The sequence below is a fragment of the Thamnophis elegans genome, chromosome 3 (assembly GCF_009769535.1).
Source record: "Thamnophis elegans isolate rThaEle1 chromosome 3, rThaEle1.pri, whole genome shotgun sequence".
Lineage (NCBI taxonomy): Eukaryota > Metazoa > Chordata > Lepidosauria > Squamata > Colubridae > Thamnophis > Thamnophis elegans.
Genome location: NC_045543.1, coordinates 122,551,038 through 122,578,141, shown reverse-complemented (window position 1 = coordinate 122,578,141; position 27,104 = coordinate 122,551,038). Strand labels below are relative to the sequence as shown.

Below are 27,104 nucleotides of genomic sequence, written 5' to 3'. Positions count from 1 at the left end.
AGAACCTCTATCAATGTGTGAACATTAGCTATGCAAACAAACAATTATTCTTGTTAATGTTGCTGTTATTATGGTTCATTGCATAGTCAGCCAGGCTGGATTTGGTATTTCTGCCACCTATCAAATCCTTCCCAAGGACTTGGAATAGTACTTTGATAGTGACTACTAATTCCAGATGCTTGAAGTTATGGTCCCGCAGACATGTGGTTGGCATTATGCTGTGTAAAGTGGCATTTCAAACATTGAGAGATGTTTGGGGAAGATGCCCAAAGATAAACATTGTATGAAAGTAGGAGGAAGGACACATATATGAAGACAAATATTGCTACCGTATATTGAATTACTACATACTCTAATTTATCTTTTTAGGAGTGAAGAAACATATATTGGTGTTGGAAGACAAGCCATAATTAAGGATGAAGGAAAAGATTTATAAACATTACCAAAATCTTTTTTTACCCAGGATTTAATCCAAAAACATTTGAAAATGATATCATGCTTTTGAAGGTAAATCAGTACATTGATTATGAACGTTCTGAGAAAAAAGAATCTATAGCATTGGGCTTATTGATATGAGCATGATCCTTCAGCAATGTGTAATTAACATTTATACATGTTTATTTCCTGGCTCTTGACCAAACACAACAAATCTATTTACAATTTATAAAACAATAACCTAATAAAATAATCAAACCAATAAGGTTTAGCAAATCAGGAATGATCATTACCGTATAATGATAGTTTGAAAAACCTAAAAACTTCAAAATTACTAGAGCCAAGAAGCCAAAATACATAATTAAAATAAGAATCAAAGAGTGAGGAGTTAAATGGAAAAATGGAAGTGAAAAATACTTCAACTTCAACAAGATCCCAAAATTGGAACTTCCACAGTGGGCGGTACAGGCCTGCTTGTCACTCAAGAGCATTTTTGCTTGTTCAGACTGCAGAGTAATTTCCTGGGAATGCATCAAGAACTATAATAGCAGGGCAATTTGTAACAGCAAACGTTTTCACATGGTAGGTCTGCTAAAACTCCATTATCAAAAATGTATTGTGTGTTGTTTCGTATGACTACTCAACTTAATTCTATCTCCTTCACTTAGCAGGCATTCAAAAGGGATCATTTATAGCTATAATATTCTGGGGATGTTAGAGGTATTTCTCTGCGGAAGTACTTACTCTCTTCTGCGAAATACCAATGTGCTATCTGGAACCAGTTTTGGATTCCATCAGTTATTTTGGGTGTGCTATAAGCCAGGCAAGGAATTCATGGACTGTAGGCCAAATTAGTTTTCAAGATTTCCATTTTACCTACTTCTTTCTCCAGCTCCATTGGTTTCCCATATTTTCTCATTTCACCTGTCCCAGCATTAAGGAAGAGGAAAGATTTATCTCTGATCTATAGTAGAAAAGAGTTACCTATCTCAGCACTGGAATATGAGATTTAGCTCTCATCTTCGGACCCCAAATAAGCCCTTTTATTGGAGTGTAAAAGTGCATCAACTGGTAAGAAAAGAAGATTAATTTCCCACAAATCTGAGATAGATTAGAGAGTGGCAGAATCATCAGCCTCTATCAAAACCTATTAATTCAAATTAGCTATTTCTCTTTTATTTTACCAGCTTCATGTTATGGCAACGAAGCTTAAAATAAACACCCTTCCAATTCCTACCTCTACCCATGATATCAAAGCAGGAACTTCCTGCATAGTGAAAGGATGGGGAACTACTAGTAAGAGGAGGAGATTTAAGAAATTCCGTGCAATTAACGTCACCATCATTGACAGAAATGTTTGCAATGACAAGAAACATTATAATTCTCATCCTGTGGTGACAAAGAAGATGGTGTGTGCTGGACAGAAGAACAGTGGGAAGGATTTATGTGTGGTAAGATAACTCTGTGCAGATTAAGGTTGCTTGCCATATCACTTCCATAGACCCCATGTGGTTGTGGGAGAGTAAGGGGTCAGGAAACCCACTTTTTTAGCTGTGGCGCCATTGTATGAACACTATCTTAAGAGCCAAGGTGGCGCAGTGGTTAAGTTGCATTACTGCAGGCCACTTCAGCTGACCGTTATCTGCAGTTCAGCGGTTCTAATCTCACCGGCTCAAGGTTGACTCAGCCTTCCATCCTTCCGAGGTGGGTGAAATGAGGACCCAGACCGTGGGGGCGATATGATGACTCTGTAAACCGCTTAGAGTGGGCTGAAAGCCCTATGAAGCAGTATATAAGTCTAACTGCTATTGCTATTGCTACTATCCCCAGAGACAAGGATGGCCACTAGTCCACCAGAATTGAGGGAGGCTCCAAAATTGTTTACATATTAAATAGTAGGAAATGCCTTTTTCAAAAATTAGAATAAAAGAATTGATGCAAATGTTCATCCAAAAATTGTACATTATTTTATGCAGAAAGATATATCCTCATGAGAACATTGTGAATTTAAGAAGAGAAAGTTATAATACTGTTGATTTCACCACTATGTGAAAGTGGCTGACTATGGGACTTTTCTGATCATTGCAGTGTCTGCTGTTAATGTGCAAACAATCCAAGTGTCAGGTTCCCACTATCTCTTCTTATAGGATATTTCTTTTCTTTTACATTGGACTGGATCTGAGAGCCCTTCAGATACAAGACTGTCCGCTTTGAAATAGAGGAGATAAACTTTTCCTTTGCTGGTCAACTGAAGAAGGCTTAGTCATGTGTAAGGACTCATAGAGGAACAGTTCAAAACTGTTACCACCACGTGAGGAAAGACATGGTTTGAGCTACACCATCTGGCTCTTTGGCTGATAAATCAGCAGGATGATCCACAGCAACAATCCTTGGCCTCAAAACAGTGGATCAAATGGGGAACTTGAAGTCCCATCCCCTTTTACCTGTCTGTAGTATGTGTGAGGGACGTGGTTGCTCAGTGGCTAGGACGCTGAGCTTATCAATCAGAAGGTCGGTAGTTCGGAGGTTCGAATCCCTAGCCCCGTGTAACGGAGTGAGCTCCTGTTAATTGTCCCAGCTTCTGCCAACCTAGCAGTTCGAAAGCATGTAAAAATGCAAGTAGAAAAATAGAAACTTTGGTGGAAGGTAACAGCTTTCGGTGCACCTTCGGCGTTTAGTCATGCCAGCTACATGACCACAGAGACGTCTTTGGACAGCACTGGTTCTTTGGCTTTGAAATGGAGATGAGCACCGCCCCCTAGAGTCAGAAACAACTAGCAGATATGTGCGAGAGGAACCTTTATGTTTATCTTTTAGTATGTGTGAGATGTTGCCTATTAAAAATGGGTGGGACTTTGGTCACTTGACCTTGCCTGCCATTTTTAAGCCAGTGTTGCATATTGCTCAGAATTCATTAAATTAAGAACATGACACATTACATCCCCATTTATGGTGTGATGTGTCTTAGGTCTAGGGAACTTTTTTCTTCCACCAGTGAATTTTTAAAATTATTATTTTCTCCAAGGACCCCAGAAGTGGTGCAGAGATGTCGTAAGTATGGGAGAAGCAACCTTTTCTGCCCCTTTTTATTTTATGGGAGAAATGAGATTTGTGCAAAATAAAATTACTGAGCTTCTTTGAAACTGAATACATTTAAATTGTTAAACAAATTAAAAAATTACGGTTACTTTTCTGTACACATCAGCAGAGCTGTCTTAGCTTTTGTGAATGGAAACACACACCCTGTTTGTCTTTTTTCTCAGGGTGATGGCGGTGGGCCATTGATATGCAACGAGCATCAAAGAGGCATTGTCTCCTTTGTTAAAAAATGTGACCATCCTGAATATCCTGGCATCTATACTCAGCTCACAGACACCTATATCTCCTGGATAAAGACCATCATAGATGAAAATTCACCGTGACTGAACAATATTTGAGGAAGCTTTTCTCTTAGCTTGTGATTGCTTAAGTAACCCTTTTCCCATCTTGGTCCCTGCATTACAACTTCCCTTTTACATACGGAGAAGACAATGATGGGAACTTATTCAATGCTAGCTATACTGGCTACAGACTGTATACTGTAAATGTTTGAGGTTGGTCCTGAAAACTCAGCCTCTCCAGACCAGTTTTAATTTTCAGTCCATTGGTACTAAAGTAGGTTTCTATTCTCTGGCAAAAAAAAAAAAGTATTTTTTACAAAAAGTAAACACTTTTGAGTATGAAATAGAAATTTCTGCTTAGAAAGTTTATTGGCCCCCAGCGTTTGCATTACCTGCTCACTGAAAAATCTACCCTGCAAAAAGAAAACAATGAATGCTAAGGTAGTTTTCCCACTGCTGGCAGCAAATTTGTTGGTACCAATAAATTGTCTCTTAAGCATCATTTGCTTAACCAAAAGAAATTTGATTGATTGAAAAAAATGTGAAATCTTCAGCATGATCATCTTGAATGTTGGCTTCCTGGACCTGGGATACAGCGTTTTCAACAATATAATGAACCACTGCCAAAAGCATCCCTTGACAGTCTCAGGGAATGTGGCATTTTCTTTTGTGGTTCCACTGAATCTTGGCCAGTTTAATAGATTTTTCTGTGCACAATTAGGTGTTACACAATCCACTGAAGTGAGGAGATTTAGGGGGATGTTCCTAGGAAGGATGAGCAAGGAACACCAGCAGTATAGACCAAGTGTATATTCCCAGCAGGGTTATCCAATGCATGAAGATCATCCCACTGGCTCCGCTAAAGCAAGCAAGCACCTACATTGCATAGCAGTGATACAGGATGAAGCTAGAGATAGATGATTAGCCCAACGACAATAGAAAAAGTAACGTTTCATACCACACGAGAGAAGGCAATGATAAATCATTCCTGCATTTTACCAGTTGACCACATGGACAAACAAGATAAAGTGACTGACAAGATGGGCCCCTCAGTTCAGGTGGCCCTCCCTCTGTCTAAAGCACGGAAAGCTAGTCAGTTTGGGGCTGTAATACAGAAATTGCATCCGTATTAGGATTGCATCAAGTACAACTCTGAGTGGCAAGGACTGCAATCCATAGTCCAGTACTATCAATATGTCCAAAAAGAGTTTGCAGCCCAAAGAAATCAAAAACAGCTTTGGACCTTTAGATGGTCATCCAAAAGAACTTAAATTGTTCTTTTTGATACCTGAAGCTTCCTCCTCCCCACCACTTACTTCCACTTCTGTTTAATTAAATGCTGAAGTAAAAATAACACATTGAATCGTGTACAATATCACACATTAGAAATGCATCACATCATATTATATTATGTGGCATTTTAATCCATTCTTCCTCTGGAGAGATCAAAACAATGGAATACAGCAATTTACTAATACCAATTCAAAATCTCATTCAAATCAGTCACCATCCCCTCAATCTAATCTGCTCACCGGAGTAGGATATGACTTTGGATAGATGAAAGGCACAGCAGTGTTATCAAAGCTCTGATGCTGGGTATCAGTCATGACAAAATCTGCCATCTTGCAGTCTGTGGAGATTCTCAGTCATTCAGGTCATGGGTGTCCCAAAGGTGCTTTTTCAGGAGGTATGAAATGGATGAGAAGAGAAACGTCTTCCAAAGGAAAAAAAACAAGAAAGTCAAGTTGCCTCCTGAAAAAGCACCTCTGGGACAACCACGACCTAGATGACTGAGAATCTCTAAAGACTTTTAGCTATACAATTTGGGATGAACACCCTTTGAATGGTGGGGAGTAGGAATGGATTTCCAGAGGAAAAAGATGGCAGACTACAAGAACCAGGAGCACTACTCAGGTGACTCTGAAGACACAGGTAAACCTCCAAGTGTTTCAAAGACCCTCTAAAAGGATGCAAATGTCCAGCTGTCTGCAAGGAATATAAATCATTCCCCACCATACAGTCAGAGCTGAAGAAGCTTCTTGGATGAGAAGTGAAACGTCTTCCAAAGAAATACCAAAAAAGCCTCCTTTGGGACTGCCGTCTTCCAGATTTTGATTTGCTGCAGGATTTGCTGGCTTATACATCATTTAAACCAGAATAACCTAAATTTACCTTCAGCAAGTTTATGGTATTGTCCAAAGATATCAGATAGAAAAAGCTTATTGTATGAACGGTGTATGCTTTATAGCATGCATAGCTTTCTATTTCCTGTTACAATTCTTTGCAGCTCTTTGTGCTACCTTCTTACAAAAATCAACACAAATATAATGGATCTTTATGAAAAACGCAGCCACACTTCAAAAGGTGTCACTGAGTTGCTAACACATTGCCATATTTCCTGACACCAGCTGTGCCATCAGTTGCAACAGTAAACATTCTGCTTCTCTCTGGGCCCAGTGCCATCTGCAAAATTCTTCCATTCTGATCCACAGTTGGAGAAGAAAAGGAAACAAGAGGAGGTATAGTCCTCATTTAACAACTGTTCATTCAACATCCCTCTCAATTTTCAATGGCATTGATTTGTGGTGCTTATAATTGGTCTTTAGGTTCTGGCCACTGCAGTGCCCCGAGATCATGTGATTGTGATCTGGGTGCTGGAAAACTGGCCCAGTTAGGTGGATACCATGCAAGAATGTATTTGCCACTTCCTTTTTGGTGTATTTTATTGGCTAAAGAACTTGTGGTATCTGAATTTATTTTCAAGTTTTAGCTGAGCTTTCTATAAATAGAAAGCTACACACGAAAGATACTTAATAGTTTAAATGGAATTGAAACCAAATACCAGCTAGACAGCAAATGTATTTTGCTTTTCTTTTACATTTGTTATGCTTATGGGTCACATCTAGTGAAGCTATTACAGATACACTCTCTTGGATAACAAGTGCAAAACTCAAAGCAAGTTCCCTATTCAGATTCAAAGCTGTGGAAGGAAAGCAGTCTCAAAATACATGCCATAATAGTCTGCCTAATTGGAAAGCACAGGAAACTTCCTTGTGTTCATCTTATTTCAAGAACAGCCTTGCCCTGTTGTTATTTCATCGAAGTTTGGTAACTGGGGAGCATATCTGTCATTCCCCCCCCAAAAAAAAGTCCTTTCATTTTGTAGAATGACATATATGGCCTTTCAGACTTTCCTAAGATCTCTATTTAATAGTTAAATAACTGCTCATTCACCTTTCTCTCCTAATGGAAGACAGGCCATCTCCTTCTGCCCAACTTCTGACCTTATAAGCCAGGGGTGTCAAACTCACATTGTCATATTGTTGTCACGTGATGTATCAAGACTTTCCCCCCTTCGCTAAAATGGGGAAGGGCGTGGCCAGCGTGTGGCGCATCCGGTCCACGGGGCACAAGTTTGACACCACTGTTATAGGCAAACCAAGAGGGAAGGTCATAGGCATAAGCATTTCTGTTGGCCTACCCTGGGGAAGGAGCTGTCATGCCCAACAAGCAAAGGCAACCAATGAAACTCTGAGAAGTGATCAGCTCCATGTGGTGCTCCTTCTTAACATCCTACCGTGTTTCCCCCATAATAAGCATTTGGCTTTATTTTCAGGGAGGTCTTATTATTTTTGAGGTGCAGGAGGCAGTGAGCATGGTCACCTCATGGCTGCTGCTGTGTTGCAATATTTTCAGGGAGGCCTTATTTTCAGGGGAGGGCTTATTTTCATGGAAACATCCTACCTCCAACACTTGTGCTTCATGGTAGATCATGGTAGATCATGGTAGTTTAATCAGTAAGGACTCTAGAAACAGTTATTCTACATGGCATATGGATATAATAGCCCAATTTTTCCTAAAAGATGAAAAAATGTTTGATTACGGATCCATTTCAATTAAGAAATAATAAGAGGAAAGCTGCTTAATTCTTTCTCTACTTTTGTTGTCATTTCCCCCAAATTGCTCCCTGGGGATTCCAATTCCAGACCTATAAATATTTGAACTTTTTACAGAAGGGGGAAGCCAATAAAAAATATAAATTGGAGCAGGGAAGCTGCAGATGTGGAAATAAATTATTCTGACTCTCCTCCATGTATTTCTTCCTCCCCCAATTACTTCAGGACTATTAATGTGTCATCAAAGTGGGTGTGGAGTCTTAGCAACCACATAACTAGATTTTTGCCAAGATGATCAATCCTTCCAAGATGATATAGCTTCAGAATATCCATTACATAATTCCAGGCTGTTTTTTATTCTTGTTCATTTTAATGGTTGCTAACATAGTGTGATACTACACAAAGCAAAAAATTATGGGAGTTGAAGTCCACATTTTTTAAAATTGCCAAGGTTGGACACCCATGTCTTAAACAGCATAAAACAACATATAGCATCCCAATGTAATAATGAGCTTTTGGGATATTATGGTGATAAATATTGTATATCCTAGCATTGAGCCCACTATGGATAACAGCAGAGAACATCATTTACTAATGAAATAACTATATCCAGCATCAGCCATTTGTAGCCTTTGTTAGATTCCTCATAGGCACATGGCAAGGAAAGACCTACCCATTTATTATCAAATAAACAATACAGAGATATTCATTTGGCCTAGAGTCTTCCTAATGTTTGAATTGCAATTCCCATTATCCTGCGCCAAGACATTCTGCTCTCTTTATGCCTTCCTTTGCAATTCTGGAGCAGCATGAGAGAGAGAGAATGGGATAACCAAATTTTGGAAAGAGATGGAAAACATTGCTAATAGGATGAGTAACTAGAAAAATGCAACATATTGGGCTTGGGTCTTTTAAATTTCCATATATTGATGGGTGGGTAACATTTAGCTGCCCTTTGAATTTGCAAATCTAAAACCCTGCTGGAAATGAAACTAGAGTTCAGAGTTATTTATGAATTAGTGTACATGACTCACTTAAAACTAGTCGAAAATGATATCATTTAACGAAATTAACCTCAGAAGCTGATATTTGAGGTTGATCTTCTTTCCAGGCACTCTATAACAGAAGTGGCATTTAACTACGAATTGTCTAGATCCTAGGTTAATACTAATTTAACTTTAAGTAACTAATTCAAGATGGACACCTTTGTTGTATAACAAATACTTTGATATAATCTGCAGCAGTCTAATTTTAATGTGACATTCCAATTAGGATTTAAAAATCAAATTATTTTAGGCTTGTAATATTGACATTCTATGAGGTTTAATTAAATATATTTCTTTATTTCCAACATTCGATGTTATCTACACAATAGGTAAGGTAAAGATTCCCCTCGCACCTATGTTCTAGTCGTTCCCAACTCTAGGGGGCTGTGCTCATCTCTGTTTCAAAGCCGAAGAGCCAGCACTGTTTGAAGATGGTCTCCGTGGTCATGTGGCCGACATGACTAAATGCCGAAGGCGCATGGAACGCTGTTACCTTCCCACCAAAGTGGTCCCAATTTTCTACTTGCATTTTTACGTGCTTTTGAACTGCGAGTTTGGCAGAAGCTGGGACAAGTAACAGAAGCTCACTCTGTTACGCGGTGCTAAGGATTTGAACCGCCAAATTGCCAACCTTCTGATCAACAAACTCAGTGTTTTAGACACGGAGCCACTGGTCCCCCATCTAAACAAGTGATTGGCAATAATTTTAATTAATATTGTATGCATATCATGGTATCAAACAATATAATGTATCAAGATTTGCAACAATATAAGAAAAGGGGAAGGAAAAGTATTCCTCAGTACTGTGGCATCTCTCCTACAACCATCTAGAGGTCCAGAGGCTCCCATTGATTGGGTCAACATCTTCCCAGTCAAAAGTGTCTATGCTCTTAAGAGGCATGTCAGTGACTGTATCAGAAGAAAGACCTGTCCTGGGCTGGATAAAACTAAATTGAAGTACTTTTCGTTTCTATTTTCATTGTATAAAAAGCAACCAGTATTCATATGATTATGAGTCAATTCCTCCGTGCTCTGGCACCATTGTTCTTCTCAGCCTCTTCTAATCTGTCAAGTGACTCCCTTGCTCTATCTGATACAGCAATCCAGCAGCTCTTGAAATAAGAATAAATGTCCTTTTCGGCTACATTCTACCAAAAAAAAAAAAAAAAACTATGAAGAGGTGAGATCTTATGGGAGTCTGCTGAAAAGAAAGCATCTCTGCAAATCAAGTAAAGCTTCCATAAATTCTTGCAATCCAATAGTCCTGTTCAGACGTGGTTTGCTCCCGGTTCGGCCCGGATCGGGTGAACCGGTAGTAGCGGTGGGAATCTCCACCCACCCAGAAGCGTCATGCGCACAAGCGCATGCACATGTGAACCAGTAGTAAAGAAATTAGAAACCTACCACTGGTCCCTGTTCTTCTTTTCCCTTAAAAAAAAAAAAAGAAAGTCTCTGAACAGAAATACACAGTTCAATCATAATCTCAGAAATATGAATCTGAATAGCTCTGAGAATGTCTATCATTTGCAGGATTCCATTACAGACACAGAATGTGAAATTTACAGTTCCCTCGTTTGAGTTATTAAATTTGGTTTTATTTATGTATTTATTTATTTATTAGACTTATATACCGCTTCATAGGCTTTCAGCCCTCTCTAAGTGGTTTACAAATTTCTTTTTTAGCAAATTGAGTCAGCGACTTGCCCCCACACTCCGGGTCCCTCATTTCACCCAACTCGGAAGGATGGAAGGCTGAGTCGACCTTGAGCCGGTGAGATTTGAAACTGCTGAACTGCAGATCACAGTCAGCTAAAGTGGCCTGCAGTACTGCACCTAACATCTGCGCCACCTCGGCTCTTTAAAGGCCCCTACAATCTAGGACAATTACATATAGTCCTATATATAGGACTATATGTCCTATAGTCCCATATACCATGCCTTTCTTAAGACAAAAGATGTAAACATCTCAGTCTTCACAAACTATTGTGTTTTAGGATATTTAATACAAATTTACAATAGTTCATGCTTAAAGCAGTGATGTCTTACATCCTCCTTCATCCTAAAGTGCCAGTGTTGTAAATACTGGTTCCTGTTAGTTAATTGACAGGAAAATAATTTCTAACTGGAATCTTGATGCTACATTTTACTAAGCTGGTTTTCTGTATAGTTTGGAAGTGGGATGATAATTCAGGAATGAAGACCAGTGCCTCTCTTCCGAACTGAAATTAAATAAAACACTTCAATTTTCCTCACACTTCCCAATTTTTAGGAAAGCTTATGCAATGTTGCGGATTTCTAGAGGCTTCTTGGAAATTCAGGAATAAGAATTTAAGGCAAGCATTATTTTCGAATCTACTAAGTGAATCTTCTGATTGGATGAAAAAATATAACAAACAAGAAAAATAAATGTTAGCTGCAGCCAATGATAGTTCCCTATTCATAGTTAAGCCAAATATTTATTTAATTTGGATAATTAAAGCTTTGTTTTTGAAATGTAATAGTTTGAACTTCTGTAAACTTTCCATTTTTCATTCTATTCATGGCTTCCATGTTTGCAATGTCCTTTTTCTTCTTACCGAAAATGCTTTCCTTATTTGTCAAACCAATTAATGTGTTTTTCTATGTAAAACTGGGGACCACAGAACAAGAAGACGTAAACCACTTCTCTGACGAGATGCTGAAGTTGTTTTATTCCCACGTACCGTTTCGGGAAATGACTCCCCACATCACACCACCTTTTGTGTCTCTGACCTATTGCAACAGCACTGAATACATGACCTCCTGGGGAAAAAAAATCTAAAAAACAACTGTGGAGAAACTGTCATGCAATAGTATTTGGTTCTTACTGAAACAACATGACTAATATTCTAAGTATATTTAAGAATCTATTAGATTATATTTCCTCAACCTGCTATTGACTTAAGTCCTAGTACTGATAGCTAGCATAGCCAATATCAGGTTTTTTTTTATTGTGAACTGACATAGTATAAATCAGCGGTCACCAACTGATGGTTCGTGGACCACTGGTGATCCGCAAAAAAAGTTTGGTGGTCCGAAGCAAAATCTTTGCATTTTGGCATTTTTTATATTGCACTAACTCAGGGATCCTCAACTATAGCCCCTGGGCCAGATATGGCCTGCCAAAGCAATTACTCCTGCTCACTGATGGGACGGGGTCCTTCAGGCACTTACTGGTAGCTTGGCTGCCTGTTTAGTAGTTCCAGCCCTTCCCTCCCTCCCTCCCTCCCTCCTTGGGCGTCCAGGCGCTTCAGTGAGCGGTGCGCGATACTTTGGCCGGGATCCTCAAAAGACAAGAGTTTGCAGGGGCCAATCTAGCGCCTGGCTTTCTACAAGACAAACATTCATTCTTGACCGTAATTGAGATCCCTAGCTGCAATGGACAGGAAACCTAGGGTTGACCCTAAGTGCTTCACAGGCGGCCAAGCTAATTGCCTGAAGGACCCCATTCTGTTACTAATTCATATTAGTGGTCCATGGGATTTAAATTTATGAATGTAGTGGTCCCTGAGATCTAAAGGTTGGTGACCCCTGGTATTAATAATCTCTTCCAATCTGAATGCCTTTCTGTTTCTATGACCCAATTCCCCAAATCATCAGCAGTGGCCATGCTGGCAGGGAAGATCTGGAGCTGTAGCCCATTCAAATTGGAGAAAGCCTATTCACTGCCAAGTGTGTGCACATCATTAACATTCAAAAGTTTGTGTTCCATGCCTTTCTAAAGACCTTGTCTTTCTCATAGAACTAGAGACTTTTGTTTTCTTGAAGGGAAACCCCTATTTTAGTCCAATGATCAATATTGTAAGACTTGGGAACGAAAGAACGTGGGTATGAACTTGTCACTCTGAAAGAAAAAAAATGAAGCATCTATCCAAGCATATAGTGGAAAGGTTTTCAACATGTGACTTTTTTTTGCACATGTTTTTGCACATGATTACAAAAGGCCCAACAATCAATTCTTGATTTCTCTGCATAAAAAGGTTAGAGGCAAGAAAGGCAATGGCTTAAAAACCTCTTTTCAATATTGTGATATGCTAGTTTGTGGATTGCATGAACTTAAGTCTCACTCTTTAGGAAGGTTTAATATTTTTTGTAGCTGTTCCTCCTTGCAGCCACACCTAGAAGTTCCGTGGTGGACTTCTACTCCCTATGCTATATTAGAAAAGAGTTTGAGAGTCTGTGCTTATGAAATCAATATTAAACCTGTTATTAGAACTATTAATCTGCATATCTGGTTCCTTGTTTACTTCTTTCATACAACTGATTCGTATTCATACATCCTAAGAGGTCAATGAAAGAAGTTTTGAGATGTAGCTTAGAACATTGGTCCTCAACTCGTTCCAGCTCTGTGGACTGCTGGCGGTGGCGGAAACAGCATCGGGGGAGGGGATGGTTCCATACAAGTAGTGGGCAAGTGTGCTTTTGCACACACCACATCCACCTGTTCTGACCAAGGCTTCCCAAGAGCATGCAACAAAGTCCGGCAAAAACTCCTTTTATTAATTTGTGGTGAATTCTGCTCATTCACAGACGACGAAGTCTTTCAAAGGAGGATTTAGTGTCACAGACTTTATCTGGCATAGGGAGCTGCCATGCCAATATCTGCAAAATTTGGCAAAGAGCCTCGGAGAGTCACGAGCCAATTAATCAAACTAATTGTCTCTTGCAAAATTCCACTCCCCTTTTGCTTCTCTTTTATTTCCTCTGGAGGGGCCATTCATTGTCTGGCCTTACTCCTAAGTCGACCCCTGCTCTTAGCTGTTCCTTCTTCTGGCAACTCTGCACATGCGCACACTGGGAACAGGCTCCAGCTGTTCATCTGCCTCACTGCTGTCTGATTCTGAAAGCAGCATACGGCCCTGCCCCCCTCTCTGCCTCTGACACAGAGCCCTCATCAGAGCCTTCCCCAGACTCAAGAGGGCTACCTAGCCCTGATTAAATTGGGAGGTCCAATCTGGATAAAAAAAGTCAAAGTTTGACCTAACTGGATAGAAGTTAGTCTATGGCACCTGCAGATTCTTGTTGCTTTAATTACAGTAATGCAATTATCTATATGGTAGCTAGGAAAGGTGTGTTTCATCAATCTGCCCCACACAGAGAGCAAACTTTGTTGCTTAATGCAACTGACCCTTGGGATTCAACTTATAGCAGTGCTTCTCAATCTTGGCAGTTTTAAGCTGTGTGGACTTCAACTCCCAGAATTCTTCATCCAGTATTACAGCATGCTGGCTGGGAAATTCCCAGAGTTGACTGGGAAGCTGCCAAGGATGAGTTTGAATTATTTATTTGTCAGTGCACCATTTATGCACAATGAGATCGGTTGAACTCCCTCAGTGCACACACACACACCCAACACAATACAAACTTGTATGAAGACAGAAAATCCCTAACCTAATAAATCATATTAACAAACACCTGGTCCTATTGCACCAGTGTGAACATGTTACACGTTGCCCCAACCCTGCAAGTCCATCGTACTACATAGTTATGATGTTATTTTGCATTCAGGAGTCTGACAGCCCACAGACAGAAACTGTTCTTCAGCTTGTTTGTGCGGATGGCTATGCTTCTATATCTCCTTCCCGATGGTAGGAGGGTAAAGAAGTGCTGATCAGGCTATGAATTGTCTTGAAGGATTTTCCTCACTCCTCTAAGGAAACGAGCCCTAGCGATCTCATTTAGTGATATCAGGGCAGTCATGGGTTCCTACCGGTTTGGACCGGTTCAGCCGAACCGGTAGTGGTTTGGCGGCCTGGGTCGCTGGAGCCAGCATCCACCCAGGCCTGCCACGCCCCCAAACTGGTTGTACAGGCAGCGCCCTAGGCGCTGCCATCTTGTTTTTGATTCTGTGCATGCACAAAACAATTTTTATTGCACTGCGCATGCGCACGAAGCGTGCACACAGCACACCCACGAAGCGTGCACACAGCACACCCACGAGCGAACCAGCAGTAATGACTGCTGGAACCCACCCCTGTTATCAGGGGACATCCCACAATGTTTTGTGCTGTGCTAACCACCCCCCGTGGCTGTCAAACTGGCATGCCAGTGGTGGGTTTCAGTATGCTGTGACCAGGCTGGATGTCCACCACGTGCATGCGCACTGCGCACTCATGCGCATTCACCGCCTTGCAACACACCAGCTGTTAGAAAGAGCTTCGCACAAGCGCGTATGCTGCGTGGGCAAATGGCCCAGTTGGCTCAAATACAGGTAAGGAACGCGGGTGGGCGGGTGGACCCTCCAAAGCACCATTCCGTTATGGTGTCTGCTGTTCCCTTTATGCCTGTACTGGGGCGTACTGGCTGGAACCCACCACTGCGGCATGCCATGCTGTGATGCAATAAGTGAGGATGCTTTCTATTGTGGACTGGCAAAGGAGGTCATCAATTGTTGTTGAGAAACACCGATATACTATTACATGCCCAATTTCAGTCACTCAACCTATTTCTTCCAACATCCACTGAGATTCAATAGGCAGGTTATTCTGGTACAGGAGCAATCAACATCTTCCCAATCAAAACTGTCCATGCTCTTTAAGAAGCATGTCTGGGGCTGCATCAGAAGAAAGACCTGTCAGGGCTGGACAAAACCAAATGCAAGTTTTCTTCATTTATATTTACATTGTACACATATTCATATGATTATGAGGCAACTGTTTAATTGTCTTCCACTGTTGTTACATTAAACATTATCATTTAGCAACAACTTTTGAAAGCAGCCAAGGCTGCTTTCTTCACTTTGGCAGCATCTCAGTGTGTCTCATATTCAGATCTAAAATGTGTATGTCTAATATTCAGATCCCACGCAGTCAGGCTCGTCTTCTGAGATGGAAAAGGGACATCACAGAAATGTTTGTTCTGCTTGGTTTCTGTTGCACGTTTGCTGCCATCCTGTGGAAACTGGGCGACTAACAACTAGCATTTGGAAAGCCAACTTCTTCCTTCTGCAGCTTTTAAAGTGTAGTAGAGATAGGAGTTCTTGGTTAGAAACTGTTTTCAACAAAATTCTGTAGAGATTCTCAGTCATCCAGGTCATGGTTGTCCCAAAGGAGCTTTTTCAGGAGTCAACTGGACTTTCTTGTTTTTTCTTCGGAAGACGTTTCGCTTCTCATCCAAGAAGCTTCTTCAGCTCTGACAGGATAGTGAGGGAATGGAAGGATTTATATTCCTTGCAGACAGCTGGTAACCTGCATCCTTTTAAAGGATCATTGAAGCACTTGGAGGTTTATTTGTGTCCTCAGAGTCACCTGAGTAGTCCTCCTGGTTCCTGTAATCTGCCATTTTTCTTCTGGAAATCCATTCCTACTCCCACACCATTCAAAGGGTGTTCATCCCAAATTGTATAGCTAAACGTCTATAGAGATTCCCAGTCATCCAGGTCATGGTTGTCCCAAAGGTGTTTTTTCAGGAGGCAATTGTTGTTTTTTCTTTGGAAGATGTTTCACTTCTCATCCAAGAAGCTTCTTCACCTCTGACAAGATAGTGAGGGAATGGAAGGATTTATATTCCTTGCAGACAGCTGGTAATCTGCATCCTTTAGATTTTGTTTTCAACAAAATAACAACAAATTTAGAATCTGTTTTCAACCATGAAATAACTAATTATTATTATTATAATGATAGCATTTAAAAGTTTATTTTAGGCAGATGCAGTTTTCAAGTAATGAAAATATCTACTTTCATGTAGATAAAATTATTGTACATGGGAGACTTCCTATCCAGCATTGCTTTGTTAGTACTGCAATCTCAGTGCAAGTACCATGACGTCGCGTGATTTGGGCTTCATATGATTTAATGCAATTTTGTGCAATAAAGGAAAAATAATTATGCATATTGCACCTAGAAAACACTCAGGAAGGAAGTTATTATCATAAAACAATTATTTATTGTTTTATTTACAGCATTTAGATACTACTTGCTAATAAAAACTATCAGGGTAATAAATAATAAAAAGTGATAAAGCATAACATATAAAAATAAATAAGAGCAGAAGAGGAAGGTATAAGAAAACTAGTCCAGCAGCCATTTTCAATTTTAGTGTTTCACATTTTTTTCCATTTCAAATTTATTCTACCTTGCTTTCTCATTAATTTGCATGTTTTAAAAAGCCCTTGAAAATTCATATCCATTCATTTATGTATAGATTTTAAAATAATATGTTTTCTGAAAGTGATTTTTATCTAATAGAAGTAAACCTATTTTAAATGCAAAAGAATGATTTGTTCGAACTGTGCATTGCATAACATACAAAAAAATGCAAATGTTGGCATTCTAACACTTGTATAAATCAATTTATAATAAGCTATCATAGGATATGGATGATGCTAATTTATGCTTTGCAATCCCAGCCAAGCTGGAGATGACCCTCCATTTATGTTCTACCTGTCTTTAGATATGGGAAAAATACAATATTAGAGAGCACCTTAAATCTCCAGTAAATATGAAAATCCTAGAATATTATTCCTAAGGCAATTGGGTACATACAACTCTCAGGAAACTTCAAAGGATTAATGCTTCTATTTTAACAAAGGAAAGAAAAAAGAATTTATTGCAGTATTTTTCAAACTTAGCAACTTTAAAATGTGTGACTTCAACGTTGACTAAGGAATTCTGGCAACTAATGTTTATAGTTGTTAAGGCTGCTAAGTTTGAAAAATGCCGATTACTTACATGTAGTAAATAATGCCATGGTGGCACAGTGGTTAGAATGTAGTATTGTAGCCTACTTCTGCTGACTGCCAGCTGCCTGCAATTTGGCAGTTCGAATCTCACTGGGCTCAAGGTTGATGACTCAGTCTTCCATCCTTCTGAGGTTGGTAAAATGAGGACCCAGATTGTTAGGGGAAATACGCTGACTCTATAAACTCCTTGGAGAAAGCTGTAAAGCGCTGTGAAGAGATATATATGTCTAAGTGCTATTGCTATTGCTAGTCCTTAACTTACGACCATAATTGGGATCCAAAAATTCACTGTTAAGCAGTGTGGTCATTGTTGAGCATTGCTTGACCGCACTTGATTTTATGACATTTGTAATGGTTATTAAACAGACAGCCGGCTTCACCATTGACTTTGCTGTTCAGAAGCTGGCTGGGAGGGTGGCAAACGGCAATCACGTGACTGTTCTCGTATGAGCCCCTTGCCAGGGTGCCAGAATCACAGTCACATGACTGCAAGGATGCTGGAACAGTCATCAGCGCAAGTAACATTTGTACGTTATTTTTGTCAGTGTCCTTGTATGTTCAAACGTTTGATAAATAAATGATTGTAAATAAAAGACTATCTGTTGCACTGAAGGATTCATCATATTAGTGGGACTATCACCAACAGCGAACAACTAATCTACAATGTTTTATAACTTTTCCCAGCCAATAGGACAGTCATGGCAAACCTTTTCGGCACCGAGTGCCGAAAAGGGAGCGTGTGCGCTCGTCAGGGCCGCAACCCGGAAGAGGAACAGCCCAGGGGACATGTGCGTGCTGGAAAATAAACTTCTGGTTTCAGGCGCGCACATACATTCCAGCCAGCTAGTCTCCCAGTTACTGATGCACATATGCATGACAATCAGCTCACGCCGGAAAACGGAAGACCAGCTCTTCCAGTTTCTGACACTGCCGCAAACACGAAAGCCAGCTAATCATCGCACGCACATGCATGCCAGAAACCCCAAAAGGGAATGGGCTTCTTCAACACACATTCCAGGTGACATGGCTCCACGTGCCACTTAGGGCACGCATGCCGTAGGTTTGCCATCATGATCATAGGATGTATAGCACATCAATTCCCGTTATGTTCAATTAGCTGGATGATTGGGAGTTTATGAGAACTTCTAAACACTTGTACAGTATCTGGACAGCTCCAGATTGGAGAAAGCTGATGTATTTTTAAATGTAGGGTTTTTAGTGGTGCTAGGGCAATGGGCCCAAAGGGACATCTGTTAAAATGTCCTGATACGATTGTGTGGTTCAGTATTTCTCAAGTTTGGCAGCTTTAAGATGGGTGGACCAAGTTCCAAAATTCCCCAGCCAGCCATGCCTGGGAGTCGAAGTCCACCCATCTTAAAGTTGCCAAGATTGAGAAACTCTGGTGTAGATACTTTACAAATAGCATCCCAACTTTAAGAGCCTCTTATACAATCAGATTTGAACAGCAAAACAAAATGAAAAATTCAGCCAGACAATACAGTCTCCTCTCTCTCTCCCTTCCTCCCTACCTCAGCTTTCTTCCAAACCCAGCCTTCTGTGGCTGGGCTTCAGCTCCTCCTCACATTCCAGGCCTGCTGAAACTTCCCCTAAAAAATTCTCCAAAATGGAGCCGTCTCTGCCCCTAGCAACGCTTACGCTAAAAAGCTCAAAGCTGAAAAACAAGGTTTTCATTATTTTCATTTCTATGGTGTTATGCACAGCCTTGCTGGCCCTGCTGCAGCTCAAGTTCTTAAAACCCAGAAAAAAAGACTTTTATTCCTTTGAAGTGGAGGATTGGAAAGGAAGAACCATTTCCTTGGAGAGATTCCGAGGCAAAGTAAGTAATTTCAATTGTTTTTTTTAAAAAAATGGTTAGGCAGTCTGGCTGCTGTATTTTTTCTGCGCAATAGTAGCACATTAGGAATATTTGGAAAGGGAAATCTAAGGTACTGAAGTTAAAATGTAATACTTGCTGAGATCAACTGAAAAGTTCAGTAGTTCATTTTTTCCACTATCTGATTTTAGGGACCAGGAGTATTCCCTGCAAAAATGGACTTTCTCATATTGTTCTTTATTTCATTATAAAGACTGCAAATGTAAGCATAGTCAGTAGGTGTGTGTTTTGGTAGTGAACCACTGCTGAATTTTTGAATTTGGTGCTTAAATGTATACATTCATTTGAACAATTGAAGTTAGATTGTTCTTAATGCTTGTAATGCAAGGCAAACTTTTATTTCAGTGGGAGAAAGTTGTTTCATAAATTCACATAAACTAAAAAGGTAAAGGTTCCCCTCGCATATATGTTCTAGTCGTTCCCGACTCCAGGGGGAGGTGCTTATCTCTGTTTCAAAGCCAAAAAGCCAGTACTGTCCGAAGAAGTCTCTGTGGTAATGTGGCCGGCATGACTAAACCCCAAAGGAGCATGGAACACTGTTACCTTTCCACCAAAGTGGTCTCTATTTTTTTCTACTTGCATTTTTTATGTGCTCTTGAACTGCTAGGTTGGCAGAAGCTGGGACAAGTAATGGGAGCTCAACTAGGGATTCGAACCGCTGAACTGATGACCTTGAACCGGGAGGCTCTCACAACAGTCACTCGTGCCCTTGTGACCTCTAGGCTGGAGTACTGCAATGTGCTCTACATGGGGCTGCCCTTGAAGAGTATCCGGCGACTTCAGCTAGTCCAGAATGCGGCCGCGCGAGCGATCGTGGGTGCACCTCATTTCACCCACACAACACCTATCCTCCGCAAGCTGCACTGGCTACCTGTCGATCTCCGGGTGCGCTTCAAGGTGCTACTTGTCACCTACAAAGCCCTGCATGGTATTGGATCTGGGTACTTGAGAGACCGCCTACTGCCAATTACCTCCACTCGACCAATTAGATCCCATAGATTAGGCCTCCTCCGAGTTCCATCAGCCGGTCAATGTCGACTGGCAACCATGCGGAGGAGAGCCTTCTCGGTGGCAGCTCCGACCCTATGGAACGAACTCCCCATGGAGATTCGTACCCTCACCACCCTCCAGACCTTCCGCATAGCCCTTAAACCTGGCTGTCCCGACAGGCCTGGGGCTAAAGACCTTAACCCCACCCGAATTGTATGAATGTTGTGCTTTTAACAATGTATTGTCTTATGTGTTTAACTTGGTTTGTCCTCCCTCCCTTTGAACTGTGAGCCGCCCTGAGTCCCCCCAGGGAAAAGGGCGGCATACAAATAAAATACCTATACCTATACCTATTTCTGATCGATAAACTCAGCGTCTTAGCCACTGAGCCATCGCATCCCCCTTCACATAAACTAATGTGACCTAAAAAGTGCTTTGCTTTGTCTGAATTGTATGGTTTTCTTTTACTTAATACCTATGATTTAAATTCTTTCTATTTTTCAAATAGTAAAACTGATCTGAACACTAGACGTTTCTGCATTGATAAATGATAAATAACCAAGATAAATGAGACAGGAAGATATTTATCAGCAGCGATCTGATCAGCGTTCTTTTTTAACTTCTTTTCTAATTTTCTATTTTGTCTCAAGGCAGCCCTGGTTGTAAACGTGGCTAGTTACTGTCCGCACACAGAAAAAAATTACATCATGCTGCAGGAACTCCAGCGAGAGTTTGGATCATCCCATTTCACTGTGCTGGCCTTTCCTTGCAATCAGTTTGGGCAAATGGAGCCAGGTCTGAACGACGAGATCATTTATTTTGCTAAATCGAATTATGGAGTGACATTCCCCATCTTCAGTAAAATAAAAGTCCTAGGTTCTGAAGCATCGCCAGCTTTTAAATTTCTAATAGGTAAGCGTATGTCTCTCTTAAGCTGCATGTTATGTCTTTTAGTGCAGTGTTACTTTTAGGCAGAAACATATACAGGCTTCAGATTCGTTGGATTTCCAGTTTCTATTTAAAAAACTGTTTCTACTACCTAAATCTCTTCAAATATTCTATATCTGCAGTTTGAACTAGAATATATTTATTTATATTGTGCAGTTCTTTGCCTTCTCCTACGACTAATCTCTGACAGCCAATGTGGTTTAGTAGTGGTTAAGGCATCAGCTAGAAACTGGGAGGCTGTGAGTTCTAGTCTTAGGCATGCTGGATAGCATTAGGCGAATTATTTTTGCTCAACCCTAAAAGGAGGGCAATGGCAAATTGGTCTACAAAATCTTGCCAAGAAAACTGTAGAGACTAGTCTAGGAAGTCTCCAGGAGTCAAAAACTGCCTTGAAGGCACAGGCGTATCACTAAACAGCCCACTACAAAATAGTGACCCTTATCTGTCTGAATGAAAAGATTGATTTGCCTAATTTATGCACCTTACAGAAGTCCGCTTTATTATTATTATTATTCCTAAATGAAGCTTTTGCATTTAAAATTGATACCAAGAAAAACAAGGAGGATCTGTGCATGGATAACAAGAAGTGCTTATATACCCAGTGCTTATTCTTGTGCACTCTAAGAATCTTTTGGGAATTCTTTTATTTTTTTAAAGAAACCAGATGACTTGCACTCACCGATGCAAAGAATCTGTGTGTATACCCAAGCCTTTCCTAGGCTGGCACTGCCAGGTACACTGGAACTGTTCTAACATGTATAGGTGTAACAGGATCAAACTGAAAATCTATTATGAAGGTAGAGCGAATGAGTCAAGAGGAAGGCAAAGACTGAGAAAGTCACAGTTGAATGGAGTTGATGAGATTCTCAAAAAGTAAGACGTAAGAAGTTTAAAGAATAAAACTTCATACATTTGTACTGTATGAAGCAATACACAGATGTGGTAGAAACAAGGATGGCTTGATTCCTGAAAGTTGATTGAAAGGTATGAAGAATTATAGGGAATAGTGTTCACATAAACCAAATTAAAGAACCAGGTTGGTGCATTATTAAAGGCACCATGTTATAAGCCAGGAGACTATGAGTTCTAGTATGGCCTAAGCCTGTGATGGTGAACCTATGGCGCTTGCCACAGGTGGCACGCAGTGCCCTCTCTGTGGGCATGTGACCCATTGCCCCAGTTCAGTTTTGCTGTGTTTGTACGCGTACCTCCTACCAGCCAGCTGGTGGTGGGGGCAATGGGGCACATGGGACGTGCGTGGGTGCGTGCATGTGGGGGGAGCATGTGGGGGGAATGCATGCATGCATGGGGACCACGCGTGCATTGCATTTTGCAGGTTCGGATGCGTGTGTGTTTGGGCACTTGGTCCAGAAAAGGTTAGCCATCATTGGTCTAAGCCATGAAGCTGAACAGATGATTTTGGGCCAGTCATTCCCAGCTCTAGAAATAAATCAAGGCAAACTTTTTTTTTAAAAAAAATCACAATAAAATTGCTTGGACAACACAGGCCCCTACCCCTAAGTTTGATTAGATCTTCTATTGTCTTCTGCTTGTAATTTCACTGCTCAACAATTCTGGCTTCATTTCTGGAAAAAGAGTACACAAATATCAAATTAACTCTAGAGGCATTTCAATTTTTTTTATAACAGCCACTGTTTCTTTTAATAGTAGAAAGAAGAAACGTAGCAGTTTACCCAGCACTACTATTACTATTAATCTTCTCATGGTTCCTATCACCCAACTCCTCCCACTTATGACTTTATGACTGTAACTTGTTGCTTATATCCTTATGATTCATATTGATTGTTTCCTAGTATGAGTTGATTGCTTCTTTGACTATCATTAAGTGTTGTACCTTATAATTCGTGACGAATATATCTTTTATTTTATGTATACTGAGAGCATATGCACCAAAGACAAATTCCTTGTATGTCCAATCACACTTGGCTAATAAAGAATTCTATTCTATTCTTATTCTGAAAAATTTCCAGAATTTTTTCTTCTCCAGTTAGTCTTTGATTATTTATTAACAAAGAGGATTGTGTGTCTTATCCCATGCTTTATATTATGAATAGAATAATTCTACTAAACTGAGCTAATCATTAGGAGTACAGAATCTGACAGTAATTATTTATATTGATTATTACTTTTGGGAATACTTTGCTATTGTTGAAGCTTCTGGATTGGTCAAGTTGCATAATATCATACAACTTAGGACAAGCTGTTGGGTTTTTTTGATAGAGTTTTTTTAATTTTTACAGAGGAAGAAAAGCATAGTTATTGGAGGTAGGCAGGGGAAGATAGGGAAATCAAGATGCAAGGAGAAAACAGTGCTAAGGAAATAGAATAATGGAACCGTCACTAGAAATAACATGGAAATTGACAGGTTATGATAAGTCTCACAGAGGAAGGGAAACCTGAAAAAGTGATCAGATCTGAATATGAGTAGTTGGCACTGAGTTCACATATTGTTCTGAAATCAATTTTTAATTACAGACTTACAAGCATTCATTTAGTAACCATTTGAAGTTACAATGGCACTGAAAAAGTGACTTATGATCTTTTTCACACTTACGACCACTGCAGCATCCTCATGGTCATGTGTTCAACATTCAGATACTGGCATGTATTTATGATGGTTGCAATGTCCCAGCCATATGACCCCCTTTTGTGACCTTCTAATCAGCAAAGTCAATGGGGAAGCCAGATTCACCTAACAATCGTGTTACTAACTTAAAAACTACTGTCAGGGTTCCAAATAGCATCCAAAAGTAAATCAGAGTCCAAGGCAAAGTATTGGTCAAAGTTCCAATTTATTAAGAAAGCCATGTTGGCGTATCTGTGAAAACCCGAATCTGAAAGCTTCCAGATTTTCCCCATCTAGTTGAAAATTCAAGAACTTCCCCACACCCACAAATCCATGACATGGTCCAATCTCCCACTGCCATGCTGGCAGTTTCACTCATCCAGTTCTGGTCAGGTGCAGAGACAAAGGATGACCTTGGCTTTCTAGAAAGAATTTTTCTTTTGGCTACACATTAAGTAACTCCGTACAATCCCCCCTCCCATTTTTCCACAATAGAAAATACATACCGTGTTTCCCCCAAAATAAGACACGGTCTTATTTTCTTTTGCCTCAGGAAATATGGCCTTGGGCTTATTATAGGGGGTGACTTATTGTTTTGGGGTTGCCGGGCAGCTGCACCCTTGCGAGCGGGCTCCCGAAGAGCCGGGCACAGCCAAGGCACGTGGTGCTCTGCCCGCTCCCCAGCTCCCGCTTGGCACATTTGGAATACCCCCTAGGTCAGTGCATGGAGCTCTGCCCGGCTGGAGAAGGGGATTGCGCGAGCGCCTGTTCTGCCCCCAGCAAGCATGCCTCCCAGCCTCACCATGCCCTGGCCCAGCTGCCGCCGCCACGCTCCAAGAATAACTTCTTCTCCGGCTTCCAAACTCCAAAACTCAGCTGCCAAGTCTTCCAGCAGTGGCTGCTCTAGGAGTGCACTCTATGGTGTGGGCTGGCTGCTGGAAGACTCTCTGTCCGGAAAACTCTCTGTCCGGCAGCCGGCCCACAACCATACAGCGCACTCCTAGAGCAGCCGCTGCTGGAAGATTCAGCAGCCGAGTTTTGGAGTTTGTAAGCCGGAGAAGAAATTATGCTCGGAGTGCGGCAGCGGCAGCGGCTGGGCCAGGGCATGTTTAGGCTGGGAGGCATGCTTGCTGGGAGCGGTTAGGTGCTCGTGCAACCCCCCTCTCCAGCCGGGAAGAGCTCCATGCACTGATCTAGGGGGTATCCCTAATATGCCCCCAGGACCTGGGGAGCAGGCAGAATGCCATGTGGCTTGGCACCTTAGGGATACCCCCTAGGTCAGTGAATGGTGCTCTGCCTGGCTGGAGAGGGGGTTTGCCAGGCAGCTGCTCATGAGCGTGGCCACCTCATGGCTGCTTCGCCCCTGAGGCTGTGCCCAGCTCTTCGGGAGCCCGCTCACAAGGGAGCAGCCGCCCAGCAACTCCCCCCTCCAGCCAGGCAGAACGCCACTCCCCAACCTAGTGTTATCCTAAAGGCGCCAAGCAACGTGAGCGCCTTTCTGCCCCCCCACCAGACCCGGCTCCCGCAGCTTGCCGTCTTCGGGATACCGCTAGGTCGGTGAGCAAAGAGGGGGGTTGTCCAGGGGGCTTATTTTCAGGGGTGGGCTTATATTTTTGCCCATGCGAAAAATGTGGCAAGGCGTTAGTTTCAGGACAGGTCGTATTTTCCGGGAAACACGGTAGTAGAATAGTAGAAAGTGTGGCAGGCCAAAGATCCAAAGAAAGATGGCTGCAGGCCTGACAATTACAATGATTCATTTAAGAGCCAAGGTGGCGCAGTGGTTAAATGCAGCACTGCAGGCTACTGCTAGATCACCAGCTCAGGGTTGACTCAGCCTTCCATCCTTCCGAGGTGGGTAAAATGAGGACCCAGATTGTTGGGGGCAATATGCTGACTCTCTGTAAACCGCTTAGAGAGGGCTGAAAGCCCTATGAAGCGGTATATAAGTCTACTGCTATTGCTATTGCTATTAATAACGGTGGCAAAAAAGGTCGTAAAATTGGGGGGGGGGGACTTACTTAACTGTCTTGCTTAGCAACAGAAATCCTGGGCTCAATGGTGGTCGTAGATCCAGGACTACCTGTGCAAGCTGATAGTTTCAAATCAGTCTATAAAAAGAATGAGAAAATAAAATGCATAAACTCTGTTAATATTGATTAAAGCAGGATCCCAACTGAGTGCCTACATTTTTCCAAATCACATCCCTGCTGTCTGTGACCTAAAAGTGCTTCATCTTATGTTATTCCTGCAGATGCTTCTAAAAAGGAACCTAAGTGGAATTTCTGGAAATATCTCATCAGTCCTGAAGGTAAAGTCTTGAAATACCTGAAGCCTGAAGAACCTATAGAAAACATCAAGCAGGATATAGCCGCTCTGATTAGGGAGATCATTATAAAAAAGAGGGAAGAACTTTGAGGAAGTCGCTGTGCCTTGTGGATCCACTGGGCAACTTCACCATCCAGCCTTAGTACATTCCTGCTCAAATATGGCAAACGCTGAGCTACCAATCATCTTTCTTGACATTTAATGCCATGACAAACTGAGAAACAGAACTTTCTTTTCTGTTTAGAACTACGAAGGATGCTGAAAGCAAAAGAAGTCAAGACTTTAATACAGGGGTGGGCTTCAAAAATTTCAGCCATAGGTTCTTTGCTTGGTTGGTGGTTGGGCATGCCCATGGTGGGCGTGGCCTCCTGCACCATGGTGGATGAGGCGTTTTCGCCTTCCCCAGGATCTGGAGGCTTTCCTCGAGTCTCTGGGAGGGCAAAAACTGCCTCCCCCAGGCTATACGGTAGGGTTTTAAAATTTTAAGGAGAAACACTGGCCTAAGCACTGCTGAATTTGTTCTGACTGTTCTATGATGGTAAAGCTTTAATGAAAGGGGAAAGTTTAGCAATAATCCAAATATTAATACTGAATCTCTGGATAATCCTTGTCCTTAAGCAGCCCAATCAATAAAACACCTTATATACAGGTAATCCTAACCTACAAGCACAATTGAGCCCAAAATTTCTGTTGCTAAGTGAGACAGTTGTTAAGTAAGTTTTGCCCATTTCTTGGCACAAGTATTAAGTGAATCACTGCAACTAAGTTAATAATACAGTTGTTAAGTGAATCTGGCTTCCGCATTGACTTTGCTTGTCAGAAGGTTGCAAAAGATGATCACATGACCCCAGGACACTCCAACCGTCATAAATATGAGTCAGTTACCAAGCGTCTGAAATTTCATC

The 27,104-nt window shown here is 41.3% G+C and overlaps 2 protein-coding genes across 2 annotated transcripts; both read left to right on the top strand.

The window, feature by feature from the left end:
* Nucleotides 1-1,437: 1,437 nt before the first annotated feature.
* On the top strand, nt 1,438-3,857 carry LOC116506233 (granzyme A-like). Its single transcript, XM_032213881.1, has 3 exons — nt 1,438-1,506; nt 1,623-1,886; nt 3,699-3,857. The coding sequence occupies exons 1-3, from the start codon at nt 1,438-1,440 to the stop codon at nt 3,855-3,857; spliced, it is 492 nt and encodes a 163-aa protein (XP_032069772.1).
* Nucleotides 3,858-19,058: 15,201 nt separating this feature from the next.
* On the top strand, nt 19,059-26,895 carry GPX8 (glutathione peroxidase 8 (putative)). The gene is made up of 3 exons (XM_032214015.1): nt 19,059-19,292; nt 20,990-21,251; nt 26,126-26,895. Exons 1-3 carry the CDS (start codon nt 19,080-19,082, stop codon nt 26,287-26,289), a joined length of 639 nt encoding a protein of 212 aa, XP_032069906.1. The 5' UTR covers nt 19,059-19,079; the 3' UTR covers nt 26,290-26,895.
* Nucleotides 26,896-27,104: the final 209 nt, after the last annotated feature.

Coding starts and splice junctions, on each gene's coding strand:
- GPX8 (XM_032214015.1), top strand. CDS start 19,080: ATGGAGCCGTCTCTGCCCCTAGCAACGCTTACGCTAAAAAGCTCAAAG. Junction 19,293..20,989: donor TGGAGAGATTCCGAGGCAAA/GTAAGTAATTTC, acceptor TTTTGTCTCAAG/GCAGCCCTGGTTGTAAACGT. Junction 21,252..26,125: donor AGCTTTTAAATTTCTAATAG/GTAAGCGTATGT, acceptor TTATTCCTGCAG/ATGCTTCTAAAAAGGAACCT.
- LOC116506233 (XM_032213881.1), top strand. CDS start 1,438: ATGAGATTTAGCTCTCATCTTCGGACCCCAAATAAGCCCTTTTATTGG. Junction 1,507..1,622: donor GTGTAAAAGTGCATCAACTG/GTAAGAAAAGAA, acceptor TTATTTTACCAG/CTTCATGTTATGGCAACGAA. Junction 1,887..3,698: donor GTGGGAAGGATTTATGTGTG/GTAAGATAACTC, acceptor CTTTTTTCTCAG/GGTGATGGCGGTGGGCCATT.